Source organism: Meles meles, chromosome 13 (assembly GCF_922984935.1).
Source record: "Meles meles chromosome 13, mMelMel3.1 paternal haplotype, whole genome shotgun sequence".
In the NCBI taxonomy this organism is placed as follows: domain Eukaryota; kingdom Metazoa; phylum Chordata; class Mammalia; order Carnivora; family Mustelidae; genus Meles; species Meles meles.
This window is the reverse complement of record NC_060078.1, coordinates 29,524,233-29,539,583: the sequence shown is the minus strand read 5'-3', so window position 1 is coordinate 29,539,583 and position 15,351 is coordinate 29,524,233. Positions and strand designations below refer to the sequence as shown.

Below are 15,351 nucleotides of genomic sequence, written 5' to 3'. Positions count from 1 at the left end.
TTTTCAACTCTCTTGTTATCTTGCTCAAGGAGAATTTTATTCTTTCTGCTGGTTCATGACAGCAGATGGCCATTATATTTCTAGATATTGAGTGTAATAGACCTTTGTAACTCAAATGAACTTGTATTATCAAAAAACAAGAGGTTTTCTGAGAACGTTTTTATTAATACTTTAGATAGCTCTATATATCTCTTACCAGCTAAGAATGATGTCCATATATGTCACTGGACTGAAAAAAGCAAGTTGCAGACAGTATTTGAGGTATCCCAATTTTTATAAAATTAAAACTGCATATATGCATAGTTACATGTATAATAACAATGCACATATGCATATATATTTAAATAAGCACATATGCGTGTGTGTGTGTGTGCGTGCGTGCTCGTGCTTAAAGAATATGGATTCTGAAAAAAAAAGAATATGGATTCTGGGGGCGCCTGGGTGGCTCAGTGGGTTAAAGCCTCTGCCTTCGGCTCGGATCATGCTCCCAGGGTCCTGGGATTGAGCACCGCGTGGGGCTCTCTGCTCAGCGGGGAGCCTGCTTCCTCCTCTCTCTCTCTCTCTGCCTGCCTCTCTGCCTACTTGTGGTCTCTGTCTGTCAAATAAATAAAATCTTAAAAAAAAAAAAAAAAGAATATGGATTCTGGGGAATGATTATCTCAGGGGCGTGATGGCAGATTTGACAGGGTATTTTAGTTTTTACTTTATAAACATGTTACTTCTTTTATTATTAAAGCAGCAATAGTAAATAGTTCTGTATTTAACAGATCATAAACAAGAGTACATGCCATTTATGATATATAACTTGCTAAGCTGTCTTGAGATCCATTGGTTGAGGTGGCATTAAACTCCTCTGAATTGGTGCTAATTTTCTAATAGTTCTGTCACTTATTGAGAGGGGATTTGTTGCATATCCCAGCTGTAACTGTGGATTTGTATATTTCTACTTTCAGTTCTAATGGTTTTTGCTTCTTGTATTCTGAAGCTTTTCGTATTCTGTTGTTTGGTGCCTGCACATTTAGGATTGCTATGTCTTTTCGGCGAATTGACCTTTTTATCAACATGATATGCCTTTTATGAGCCATGATATATGTTTATCTCTGGTAATTTTCTTTATCAGATGTTAATAGAGCTGCTTCTGCTTTCTTTTGATTAGTATGTCATATAATAAAACATGACTGCTTGCATTTTTCAGTCTTTAAACTTTCAGCCTAATCTTTATTATTATATAATAATATACTATATTATTATAGTATATTTGAAGTAAGTTTCTTATAGTTCATGTTTTTTTATCTGTTCTGACAATCTCTTAATGATATATTTAGTTCATTTACATTTAGTGTAATTGTTGGTATGAGAGCATAAGTCTGCTCTTTTATTGTTTTTTTGTTTTATTTTTCATTCCTTTATTTCTTTTTTCCTGCCTTCCCAGGGATTACTTGAATATTATTTAGAATTCCTTTTTGATTTATCTATAGTGTTTTTGAGTGTATCTCTTCATATAGATTTTCTCATGATTGCTCTAGACGCTGTCTTATATATTTGCAGGTTTTCAGTCTACTGGTACCAATATTTTACTACTTTGAGTGAAGTGTGGAAATCTTACTTCCACTTAGATCTTTTTACTCTTTTTCTTTTATAACATAATTGACTTAAATATTTTCTCTGCATAATATTGAGAACCACATCAGACAATATTAGAAAGTTTTTTTGGTTTTTTTTTTTTAGATGTGAACTCTAAGCCCAAGTTGGGTTTGAACTTGTGACTGAGATCAAGAGTTGCATGCTTTATGGCTGAGCTAGCTATGTGCTCCCACATCAGACAATATTATAGTTTGTTCTTCAAACATTAGATATAATTTAGGAAAGTTTGTTTATTGTTCTTTCTTCATTCCTGATATAAGTTTTCTTCTGTATCTGAAGAACTTCTTTTGTGTTTCTTTTAGGGTGGGTCTCTTGGCAACAAATTCTCTTATTTATTTTTTTCATGTGAGATCTTGATTTCATCTTCATTTCTGAAAGATCTTTTCAGACTTTCCTTAGAATTCTGAATTGACAGTTCCTTTCTTTTAGCACTTGAAAACTGTTGTACCATTTTCTTTTGGTTTTCGTAGTTTCTGACGAAAAATACTGTCATTTGAATGACTGTTACTCTACCCAAGATTATTTTTTTGGATTTATCCTTTTTAAGCTTTGGTCGGCTTCTTCAATCTTTATATTTATCTTTACCAAATTTGGATATTTTTCAGCTATCTTTTTTTCTAGATATTTTTCCAGTCCAACTGCTTCCTTTCTACTAGAATTCTTTTGTTTGTTGTTTGTTTGATTTACTCACTTTAGCGCTCAGTCGGTGAAGCATTTGCCTTCGACTTGGGTTATGATCCCAGGGTTCCTTGGGTTGAGACCTACATAAGACTTCCTTCTCAGTGGAGAGCCTGCTTCTCCCTCTCCCTCTGCCTCTCCTCCCCACTCATGTTCTCTCTCTCTCTCTCTCTTCTTTCAAATAAATAAATTAAAATCTTTAAAAACAAAGATTTATTTAGACAGGGAGAAAGGGAGTGGGGAGGGCCAGAGACAGAGGGAGAGGGAGAACTCTAAGCAGACTCCTTGCTGAGCGTGGAGTCTGACATGGTGCTTGATCTCACGACCCTGAAACCATAACTGGAGCCAAAATCAAGAGTTGGATGCTTAACCAACTGAGCCACCCAGACTCTCAGCCTCCCCTCTTTTCTCTGGAATTCTGATGACCTTGAATATTAGATTTTTTGTTTTAAATAATCCTATAGGTCTCAGACACTTTTTTCCCCCCAGTTTATTTTTTCTCACTTGTTCTGATGGGTGATTTCTATTATAGTGTTTTGTTGTTGTTGTTTTAAGTAGGTTCTGTGCCCAATGTGAGGCTTGAACTCACAACTCTGAGATCAAGAGTTGAGTACTCTACTGACTGAGCCAGCCAGGTGCCCTTGTGGTGTAGTGTTTTGAAATTCATTCTTTCCTCCTCATCATCATGTGCCTACTGAGCCCATTTAGTGAGGTTATTGTATATTTCCATTTGACTATGTTTCCTTCCTCTCTCTCTCTTTTTTACTAGTCTACAGCCATTCCACCCTGAATGTGCCCAGTTTCATCTGATCTTTTATGCTTAAACTTACTGTTTTGTTTCAGCTGTGTTCTTAATTGATCATAGGAGCATTTTCTTTTCTTTTTTTTTTTTTTTAAAGATTTTATTTATTTATTTGACAGAGAGGAATCACAAGAGAGGCAGGCAGAGAGAGAGGAAGGGAAGCAGGCTCTCCGCTAAGCAGAGAGCCTGATGTGGGACTCGATCCCAGGACCCTGAGACCATGACCTGAGCTGAAGGCAGCGGCTTAACCCACTGAGCCACCCAGGCGCCCTCATAGGAGCATTTTCATGATGACTGCTTCAAAATTCTTATCTCTTCAGAATTATCTGACATGTTGGCATCTTTTTTTTTCTCATCCACATTAAGATATTTCTTGGGTCTTGGTATAACAAGTGTTTTTCAGTTGCATTCTGGACATATTGAGAATTATGATATGGGACTACATCTTATTTAAATGTTAGCAGCTCTCCACTGAAGCCACATGAGCAGGGGAATATAGATGCTGACTCTGTCTCCCTCTCTCTCTCTCTCTTTAAGATGTATTTATTTGAGAGTGCAAGCAGGGGGTGCAAGGGCAGGGGTGGGGGAGAGAGGATCTCAAACAGACACTACACTGAACGTGGAGCCTATGTAGGGCTCAATTTCGTGACCCCTAAGATCATGACCTGAGCCAAACCAAGAGTCAGACACTTACGGTGTCTGACTGAGCCACCAAGGTGCCCTGAAACTCACTCTTTATACCATGTAGGGATAGTAGAATCCTAGAACCATTCTGGATGGAATGGAGAAGGGTGCCTAACTACTGGGCAGGGATTGAAATCTGTGCTTTCTACTCAGTCTCTACTGACATTGTGGAAAAGAAGAGTGGTGCCTTGTTTCTTTCAAGTAGGAGTGAAAGTCTCCTGCCTTGGTCTCTGAGGACACCATTCTGGAGGAGAGAGGTAGAGGTGCCTCATTTCATTGGGCAGGGATAGAAATCTAGGCTTCTCACTTGGCTTTCACTCACCTGGGGAGGGTGAGAAATACCTTGTTATTGATGTGGGTTAAAAGTCCGGGTTCCCAATGTGGTCTCCATAAAAGAGGGTGCTGGGCAGTATTCAGAAACCCGGCTTGCCCCTTGACCTTTTCTGATATTACCATGTTGGGGGGTGGGGGACACACTTTATTATTGTCAGGTGAGGATGGAAATCTAAATTCCCCACTTGGCCTTTGCTGACAGTGGTTGGGGCCGTATGGTTTTTTCCTCTGGTTTTTTTGTTTTTTGTTTTGCTACAATAGGGCCTTTGTTGTCAAAATGGTTTTTTTTTTTTCAATTAACATATAATATATTATTTGCTTCAGGGGTGCAGGTCTGTAAATCTTCAGTCTTACATAATTCACAGCAATCACCATAACACATACCCTCCCCAGTGTCCATAACCCAGCCACCCCATCCCTCCTCCCCCACCCCGCAGCAACCCTCAGTTTGTTTCCTGAGATTAAGAGTCTCTTATAGTTTGTCTCCCTCCCCAGTCCCATTTTGTTTCTATCAATGCTAGGCTACCTTTTCTCAGTTATTTAGCAAGAGAGAGCAGACTTTTCTTGGGACTTTTTCCTTTTCTTTTCTGTCTCTCTCGCTCTTTTTTTTTTTTTTTTTTTTTTGGTCTACTTCCGTTACAGGTAGTGGCTTCTTCAACACCCGCTCTGAGCTATATAGGAGGCAAAAAGAAGCCTCAGGGAACTTATCACCATGTTATTCTGTGCCTTCTGGGGTTCCTGCTGCTATGGGACTAACCTGGTCACTAAGTCTTGGATACTACTATAGAGAGAAGATGTTTCTTTCTGCTAAAACCATGTAATAAACCAAGTAATTTTGTCTCTCAATTGGTGCCCTGTTGGTAGAGCATGACCATGTGAACAGTTTGGAGATCAGGGGAATCCCTGATGGTTCAGAAAAACTGAAACTGGTTCTGTATAAAGGGGCAGCTGGGACTATGTCCAAGAAAATCAAATTCCATTTTTTTCCTCCTAAAATGGAAATAAATGATTTCTGACTATGAAAGTTTTACATGTTGTTGGAAAATGTAGGAAAATGTGAAGAAAATAAAAATTTAGAGACAGGTTTTTTTTTTTTTTTAACATTTTGATGACTACCCCTTTTTTTGCTATGCAGAGATGCTTTTATGTATTTTAGAAAGAGGGTCATACAACTTGCTCTTTAGTACCATCTTTATTGCGTGTGCTGTGTCATGGGCAGTGTGTTGTATCAATTAGTATAGGTCTGTACCATCGTATCAGTTAACCTAGAGGAATCCTTTAGCCTGAAAAATTGTGCTTTGTCGTTGGAGTTTGCATATCTTTGATTATTGGTGAGATCCATTTGTATTTATTTTGGGAATTGCCAGTTCACATCATTTACTTTTTTCCTTGGAGTGTTCAGCTTATTAATATTTACTTTTAAGAGTTCTTTACTCTAGGCATTTCACATACAGTGAAATATTTTCTAAATTTACTGTTTTTTTTTTTAATAAAGATTTTTATTTATTTGTTTGACAGACAGAGATCACAAGTAGACAGAGAGGCAGGCAGAGAGAGAGAGAGGAAGGGAAACAGGCTCCCTGCTAGGCAGAGAGCTCAGAGGGCTCGATCCCAGGACCCTGGGATCATGACCTGAGGCGAAGGCATAGTCTTTAACCCACTGAGCCACCCAGGTACCCCCAAATTTACTGTTTTTAAAACTTTGTTCATTTAGACATTTTAAATTTTCAGTAGTTATATTTTTACTTTTTTTCTTTATGGCTTCTGCCTTTGTTGGTCAATGTGTATTTTGACAATATATTTATAATAACTTAAAAATATTTTTCCTTGGGGCGCCTGGGTGGCTCAGTGGTTTAAGCCTCTGCCTTCGGCTCAGGTCATGGTCTCAGGGTCCTGGGATTGAGCCCCGCATCAGGCTCTCTGCTCAGTGAGGAGCCTGTTTCTCCCTCTCTCTCTGCCTGCCTCTCTGCCTACTTGTGACCTCTCTCTCTGTCAAATAAATAAATAAAATATTAAAAAAAAAAATCATGATGGGCGCAAAATGATTCTGGATAATAAGGCCACTCAAGGCACTCCATACTTTGGTTCCTTCAGTGTTAGTAACATATACCTGTCTCTGTATTCCTTTTGAATTTGTAGTGAAGTAGTATTTATCAACAATCTGTAAATTCCATTTAGGGGTATCTCTTCTCTGCAACCTGAATTATAAAGTCTGAAATTCACTTCACAGAGAAATAATGTGGCTATAGATGGAAATGCTAACTTTGAGGAAAAAAAGTAATTAGAATATTAACAGAAGAGTATTAAAATAATATATTGTGATAGTCTCAATATTACATATTGCTGTTAAAATTTATTAGAGGGTGCCTGGGTGGCTCAGTCGGTTGAGCATCTGTTTTTAGCTTGGGTAGTGATCCCGGGGTCTTGGGATCGTGCCCTGCATGGCAGAGATCCTGCTTCTCCCTCTCTCTCTGCCTGCTGCTCCCCTGCTTTTGGCTCTGTCTCTCTCTCTCTGTGTGTCATATAAATAAATAAAATCTTAAAAAATAAATAAATGAAATTTAACGTATTAGAAATTGTAGCATTGTTTATGCCTCATCTATTATACGTACCTGTGAGCAATAATTTTCAAAATGATTTCTTCTTGGTATCTTAAAGTGTAGGAATTTGACTACTTTTGTTTTGCCAGATAGCACCTGTTAGAATGATGAGGTAGCACTTTGAAATGTGAATTGGCATTTCTGAGCAGTATGGGTTTTCCTCAGGTGTCTGGGCTTAGCTCTGTCCTGTAAGCAATCTGTAAAGTAGCTCTCTGTACCAGGGTTGATTTTTCTGTGACTAATGTTTAACTGGTTTAGTGATTGCTGTATTTCTTATAACAATAGTTCGTTGTAAAATTTTGCACATGGTACAGAAATGTAAATAATCAAAACTTCACATTTTTCTCCTTTGTTTCATTCCCCAAAGATACAACCAGTGTTAATAGTGTGGTATATACTTTCAGGCATTTTCTTTGCTCATATAGCATTTATGTACACAAATAAAAAGTGACAAATTATTGTTTGTTTATCCAGGAATTTTTGTGGTTGGAAAATATAAGTTGGGATCAGAAAGCCCTGTGCTGCTGAACTTGTTTATAAAAAAATATTTTTGAAAGAAAACACTTGAAGAAATGCACAAAAGTGAAAATAATAAAAAAGATGGTGTTATTAAAGAAAGCAGACGGCTGTTCTGTGAGAAATAGCACTAAATTTCTTTGTGTTTGTCCTTTAAGGGTGCAACTGGAAACTGATTTGAAGATTGAGAAGGAATGGAGGCAGACTTTGCAGGAAGATCTTCAAAAGGAGAAAGATGCCTTATCTCATCTTCGAAATGAGACCCAACAAATCATTGATCTTAAAAAAGTAAATGGTGGTAAAACTTTAAAAATTGTATCTTTGAAAACTAAGTTACTTAAGAAGAGAGGGGCACCTGGGTGGCTTAGTGGGTTAAGCCTCTGCCTTCGGCTTAGGTCATGATCTGAGGGTCCTGGGATTGAGCCCCTGCATCAGGCTCTCTGCTCAACAGGGAGCCTGCTTCCCCCTCTCTTTCTGCCTGCCTCTCTGCCTACTTGTGACTTCTGTCTGTGTATCAAATAAATAAATAAAATCTTTAATAAAACAAAAGCATAATTTATATTTGTATTAAAGAGGCAGAATATACTGGTTGTATTTAAAAATACCAATAAGAAGGGGTGCCTGGCTGGATTCATGAGTTCAAGCCCCATGTTGGGTTGAGAGTTTACTTTAAAAAAAAAAAAAAAAAAATCATGGGACACCTGGGTGGCTCAGTCAGTTGAGCATCTGACTTTTGGTTTCAGCTCAAGTCATGATCTCAGGGTCGTGGGATTGAGCCCTGAGCCCTCTACTAGGTTCCGTGTTCAGTGGGGAGTCAGCTTGAGATTCCTTCTGTCCTTCCCTCCCCCCAAAATAAGTCTTAAAAAAAAAGAAAACTAGTAAAGAGTTTAAATGAATGGAAAATAGGTGATAGTTGATGGCATAGCTATGAGAGAGCTTGGACATAGAGTTCTGTTTTTTATAAAAAGCTAAAGGATATATGTTCCTAATTATTGGTATGTATATGGTGGGGAGTTTCTTGTTTATTTCTTTTAAATTGCATTTTCTGTCTTTTATTGTTTTGAAGGAGTTCCTTAACATCCAGGATGAAAATCAGCAGTTGAAAAAAATATATCATGAACAGGAGCAAGCTCTTCAAGAACTTGGCAACAAACTTAGCGAGTAATTTCTCTTTTTTCCTTCATCTATGTAGTCATTGACTTTTTTAAAGGTAGGAGTGTGCCGTACCAAGTAGGCAGAAGACTTTAAATATAGAAAGAAATATATGAACTATTAAAATAAAAAACCCTGGGGCACCTGGTGGCTCAGTGGGTTAAGCCTCTGCCTTTGGCTCAGGTCCTGATCTCAGGGTCCTAGGATCGAGCACGGCATTGGGCCCTTTGCTCAGCAGGGAGCCTGCTTCCCTTTGTCTCTCTGCCTGCCTCTCTGCCTGCTTGTGATCTCTCTGTCTGTTAAATAAATAAATAAAATCTTAAAAAAATATAAAAAAATAAAAAACCTTAAAGATAAATGAAAGTTAGGTTCAGTTTAATACATTGTAGATTTAAATGCTTAAGACTCTTACTTAATTTATTCAGATTAGAGAATTCAAAAGTTCATTTAGTATATTTTCCCCAGAATAGGAGAAATCAAATTTCCAAAATATCTGGAGAGATCGTTTTCAGACTGTTTTGAGAAGGAGCTAATATTGTGAGAAGTGGAGAGTTTTATGCTAGAGTTGGGGCTTAACTTCATGCAATGTGGTTGGTTTTGCTGCAGTCAGGTGTTACCGGGTTGCTAGAAAGACAGGAAGGAGCAACAGTGTACTGTCTTTCTCACCTTCCTCCTTGTTCCACGTGGTCTGTGTTTGGGGTTAGGAGCTTCGTTCTTGTACCCTGATTGAACATATTCCCAAGTATCTGGGATGAGCCCCGGAAGGTTTAGTTTAGTATTGAAAGTATCACTGACATGTTAAAAAACAAAAACAAACTACAGAAAAGCAAAAGAAAGCTGTAGTGCCCATAATCTTAACACCTGTATACGCCCCTTTGATGTTTTATGTGATTAAAAATTCAAATAGCACAATTTCCTCCCTCTCTCAAGTATCTGTCCTCAAAGTTAGTAAACCTTAGTGAACCTCATAGCAGATTCATATGTGAACATCTCATCATTATATTAGTCATATATATGTACGTATATATCATTTGTAACAAACTCAATAGAAATCCTAACTGGAATGGAGACTTCACTGCTAAAGATGAGATTAAGAAATCTCAAGACTGGGGCCCCTGGGTGGCTCAGTGGGTTAAGCCTCTGCCTTCAGCTCAGATCATGATCTCAGGGTCCTGGGATCGAGCCCCATATTGGGCTCTCTGCTCAGCAAGGAGCCTGCTTCCCCCAACACCTCTGCCTGGCTCTCTGCCTACTTGTGGTCTCTCTGTCAAATAAATAAAATCTTAAAAAAAAAAAATCTCGATAGCAATTTCCAAGGCCATGGAAAAGAGTAGTTCACTAAAACCACAAAAGGAAATACAGGTTCTCAAAAAGATAAAGCTACTGGGGTGCCAGACTGGCCCAGTCAGTAGAGCATGTGACTCTTGATCTCAGGGTTGGGTCGTGAGTTTGAATTTCACATTGGGGATAGAGTTGGCTCTAAAAAAGAAAAGATAAAGCTATTTTTGTTTCTATAAATTCAAAGAAGAATTTACATTATGAGTCTAATAAGATTTCAATTCAAATCTGGCATTCACCTAGTGAGCACTTTGACCTAGACCTTATGCTAAGTGCTTATTACTTTATTTCTCATTTATTAATATGACAAATTCGAAGGTTGTATTATGTGTCGAGTACTATTCCAAGTGCCAAGGACTCAGCAATGTACAACCGCACAATAAAAATAATACTTAATGTGCAAAAACAATGAATACTGTTACGCTGAAAAAATAAATAAAATGGAAAAAAAAATAATAAGATCATAAAGGGTTAATATTAAAACAGATTAGAATAGTAAAAGGAGAATGTGTATTATTTTCCGCCTATCTCCCATGTGATGCTAAAGACTGTGGTTTATTAAAGGCATGATCATTTTTTATTAATTTATTTTTTAATTAGGCACGATCATTTTATTGTTCAGATAGCTAAATTCACTTTTATATTTTATTTAAGTTCAAGTTAACATATAATGTAGTATTGGTTTCAGGAGTTGAACTTAGTGATTCATCACTTAACATATAACTCTCAGTGCTCATCCAAGTAAGTGCCCTCCTTACTACCCATCACCCAATTACCCCATCCCCCACCCATCTCCCCTCCAGCAACCCTCGGTTTGCTCTCTTAACTAGAGAGTCTTTTATGGTTTGCCTCCCTCTCTGTTCTTATTTTTTCCTCCCCTTCCCCTTTGTACATCTGTTTTGTTTCTTAAATTCCACATATGAATGAATCATATGGTATCTGTCTTTCTCTGACTGACTTCAATTAGCATGATACACTCTAGTTGCTCATTTTTTTTAATTTAAGATTTTAAGTAATCTCTATACCCAATGTACTGAACCTATACCCATGAGATCAGGAGTTGCATGCTCTGGGGCCTGGGTGGCTTGGTCAATTGAGTGTCCATCTCTTGATTCTGGCTCAGGTTTTGATCTCAGGATTGTGAGTTCAAGCCCTGCACTGAGTAGGCCCAGCATGGAGCCTACTTAAAAAAGAACCACATGCTCTACCAACTGAGCCAACTGGGCACCTCTGAATTCACTTTTTTCCCCCTTTTTCCTTTAGTCTAGTTCATTGTTTATCAAATTTTGGTTTGCATGAAAATTACTGCTTAAGGTTGGATATATTCAAAATCTATACTGATCCTTATGGGCTATTTTTTTTATTAACATGTAATGTATTACTTGTTTCAGGGATACAGGTCTGTGAATCATCAGTCTTAGACAAGTCACAGCACTCCCCATAGCACATACCCTCCCCAGTGTCCATCACCCAGCCACCCCATCCCTCCCACCTCCAGCAGCCCTCAGCTTGTTTCCTGAGATTAAGAGTCTCTTATGGTTTGTCTCCCTCTCTGGTTTCATCTTGTTTCATTTTTTTCTCCTCCCTTCCTCTATGATCCTCGGTCTTGTTTCTCAAAGTCCTCATATCAGTGAGATCCTATGATAATTGTCTTTCTCTGACTGACTTATTTCGCTTAGGATAATACCCTCCCTCTAATTCCATCCATGTCGTTGCAAATGGCAAGATTTCAGTTTTTTTGAAGACTGCATAGTATTCCTGTGTGTGTGTGTGTGTGTGTGTGTGTATCTCACCTCTTCTTTACCCATTCATCTGTTGATGGACATCTAGGTTCTTTCCATAGTTTGGCTATTGTGGACATTGCTGCTATAAACATTCGGGTGCATGTGCCCCTTTGGATCACTACATTTGTATCTTTGGGGTAAAATACCCAGTAGTGCAATTGCTGGGTCATTGGGTAGCTCTATTTTCAACTCTTTGAGGAACCTCCATGCTGTTTTCCAGAGTGGCTGCACCAGCTTGCATTCCCACCAACAGTGTAGGAGGGTTCTCCTTTCTCTGCATCCTTGCCAACATCTATTATTTCCTGACTCGTTAGTTTTAGCCATTCTGACCTGTGAAAGGTGGTATCTTACTGTGGTTTTGATTTGTATTTCCCTGATGCCGAGTGACGTGGAGCACTTTTTCATGTGTCTGTTGGCCATCTGGATGTCTTCTTTGAAGAAATATCTGTTCATGTCCTCTGCCCATTTCTTTTTTTTTTTTTTTTTTTTTTTTTTTCAAATTTTATTAAATTTTTTATTTTTAATTTTTTTTATAAACATATTTTTATCCCCAGGGGTACAGGTCTGTGAATCGCCAGGTTTACACACTTCACAGCACTCACCATAGCACATACCCTCCCCAATGTCCATAACCCCACCCCCCTCTCCCAACCCCCCTCCCCCCAGCAACCCTCAGTTTGTTTTGTGAGATTAAGAGTCACTTATGGTTTGTCTTCCTCCCAATCCCATCTTGTTTCATTTATTCTTCTATCCCCCTAACCCCCCCTGTTGCATGTTGCATCTCCATTTCCTCATATCAGGAAATGATAGTTGATACATGATAGTTGTCTTTCTCCTATTGACTTATTTCACTAAGCATGATACCCTCTAATTCCATCCACGTCGTCGCAAATGGCAAGATTTCATTTCTTTTGATGGCTGCATAGTATTCCATTGTGTATATATACCACATCTTCTTTATCCATTCATCTGTTGATGGACATCTAGGTTCTTTCCATAGTTTGGCTATTGTAGACATTGCTGCTATAAACATTCGGGTGCATGTGCCCCTTCGGATCACTATATTTATATCTTTAGGGTAAATGCCCAGTAGTGCAATTGCTGGGTCATAGGGTAGTTCTATTTTCAACTTTTTGAGGAACTCCATGCTGTTTTCCAGAGTGGCTGCACCAGCTTGCATTCCCACCAACAGTGTAGGAGGGTTCCCCTTTCTCCGCATCCTCGCCAGCATCTGTCATTTCCTGACTTGTTAATTTTAGCCATTCTGACTGGTGTGAGGTGATACCTCATTGTGGTTTTGATTTGTATTTCCCTGATGCCGAGTGATGTGGATCACTTTTTCATGTGTCTGCTGTCCATCTGGATGTCTTCTTTCCTCTGCCCATTTCTTGATGGATTCTTTGTTCTTTGGGTGTTGAGTTTGAGAAGTTTTTGTAGATTTTGGATACTAGCCCATTATCTGATATGTCATTTGCAGATATTTTCTCCCATTCTGTTGGTTGTCTTTCGGTTTTGTTGACTATTGTTTTTCTTTGCTGTTTGTAAAAGCTTTTTATCTGATGAAGACCTAGTAGTTCATTTTTGCCCTTGCTTCCCTTGCCTTTGGCAATATATCTAGGAAAGACTTGCTGTGGCTGAGGTTGAAGAGCTTGCTGCCTGTGTTCTCCTCAAGGATTTTGAGGGATTCCTGTTTCACATTTAGGTCTTTCATCCATTTTGAGTCTATTTTTGTGTGTGGTGGAAGGTGATGGTCCGGTTTCATTTTCCCCACACCATTTGTTGAAGAGACTGTCTTTTTTTCCATTGGACATTCTTTCCTGCTTTGTTGAAGATTAGTTGAACATAGAGTTGAGAGTTTATTTATGGGCTACTTAAGGAATTTTCAAAGGTTATTTTGACTAAGTTTTTTTTATTTTTCACCAAGTTTTTTTACACATGCCTAATGCCTCTGTTACTGCTATCTGCATGTTCTTCTGAAGTTTGTGAATTTCTTTTTTTACTTTAGAATATATTAGAGGTTTTTCCATATCAGTACATCAAGATGTTCCATAGGATGGGCTTGCTATAATTTAAACTTCCTAATTTTTTTTCTTTTATAAACGATATTGCTGTGAAATCTTGTGTGTGTGGATATATCTTGATAAACTTCAGTGAGTATATCTAAAGGGTACGTTCCTAGAGGTGATTGCTGGGCCAAAAAGAATGTGCTCTATAGGGCTCTCTGCCTGCCTCTCTGCCTACTTGTGATCCCTCTCTGAAAAAAAAAGGAATGTGCTCTGTAAAATTCTGTAGTGCCAAATCATCCTCTATTTCCGGTATTAGACCCCTTCAATATAGCTAAAATTAGTAGGAGAAAATGCTTTTGCCAGTCTGATAGTTGGAAATCTTGTTTTGTATTTTTTTAACCATAACCACAGTTGAGCATCTGTATTTATCTACTTAAGTAATCTCTACGCTCAATGAGGGGCTCAAACCCTGAGATCAAGTGTTGCATGCTCCAGAGGTGAAGCCAGCCAGGTGCTCCTGAACATCTGTATCTATCTGTGTCCCATTTGTATTCATAGCTTACTGCCTGTTCATATCCTGTGCGTATTTTTGGTTGCTCTTTTTGTTAGGGGATCTTTTTTTAAATAGATTTATTTATTTGACAGACAGAGATCACAAGTAGGCAGAGAGGCAGGCAGAGAGAGAGGGGGAAGCAGGCTCCCTGCTGAGATGCTGGGCTGGATCCCAGGACCCTGAGATCATGACCTGAGCCGAAGGCAGAGGCTTAACCCACTGAGCCACCCAGGTGCCCCTTTCTTAGGGGATTTTAAAAATTGTACACTTGTACATCTTCCATTTGTCTTTTTACTTCTTTATGAGGTTTTTTTCCTTGTTAATCTTTGAATTGTTATGGCAGAGATTTGTTAGTTTTCCTCTGTTGTTTCTGGGTCTACAGTCCGTAAGACATGCGTAGGGTGAGCTTTGAGTCAGAACTCCTTTTACCCTTTGCTTTGGTTCCCCCCACCCCGTTTTATCCTTTCTTAACCATAGTCCTCTTAAGTGGTGAGAATAATTTATCAAGGCTAGAGGAGGACCAGTGGCCCCTATGAAGTCTCCTATACCACAGCAGATTATCTGTGAAACGCTTTTTCTTCCTTTTCATCCTCCTGCTCCTGTGATTATAAGATATCAAATTCTTCCCTAATACACGGCGTGATGAATGAGTATCTTTTTAAAAATTTGTTGAGGAGGGACTGAGGTTGGATCAGTACTTTTTTTTTTTTTTTTGAAGATTTTATTTATTTATTTGACAGACAGAGATCACAAGTAGGCAGAGAGGCAGACAGAGAGAGGAAGGGAAGCAGGCTCCCTGCTGAGCAGAGAGCCTGATATAGGACTTGATCCCAGGACTCTGAGATCATGACCTGAGCTGACCACTTTAACCCACTGAGCCACCCAAGCGCCCTGGATCAGTACTTTTTAATCTTTGCTTCTAATTTACCAGGAGCCTTTAGGCTTTATATAGACCATTTGGGTATTATTTAAAATGTGGAATGGGAGGATAAAGGTTATTTGAACCATAATATGAACCACATTTAATTTTATTAAAAGGGAAAATTTAGGTTTTAGAAAGAACCATTCAATACTTTTTTTTTTTTTTTTAAGATTTTTATTTTCTTGACAGAGAGAGACAACGAGAGAGGGAACACAAGTATGGGGAGTGGGAGAGGGAGAAGCAGGCTTCCCCCGCAAGCAGGGAGCCTAATGTAGAGCTCGATCCCAGGACCCTGGGATCATGACCTGAGCCAAAGGCAGACGCTTAATGACAGAGCCA

At 38.7% G+C, this 15,351-nt stretch overlaps 1 protein-coding gene across 1 annotated transcript in view; it reads left to right on the top strand.

The window, feature by feature from the left end:
* RUFY2 (RUN and FYVE domain containing 2) overlaps window positions 1-15,351 on the top strand; it is a 55,708-nt gene that overhangs the window by 28,331 nt on the left and 12,026 nt on the right. The window contains exons 14-15 of the mRNA XM_046027170.1: window positions 7,416-7,545; window positions 8,324-8,418. Coding sequence (XP_045883126.1) covers window positions 7,416-7,545; window positions 8,324-8,418 — 225 coding nt within the window. The remainder of the gene's footprint in view (window positions 1-7,415; window positions 7,546-8,323; window positions 8,419-15,351) is intronic.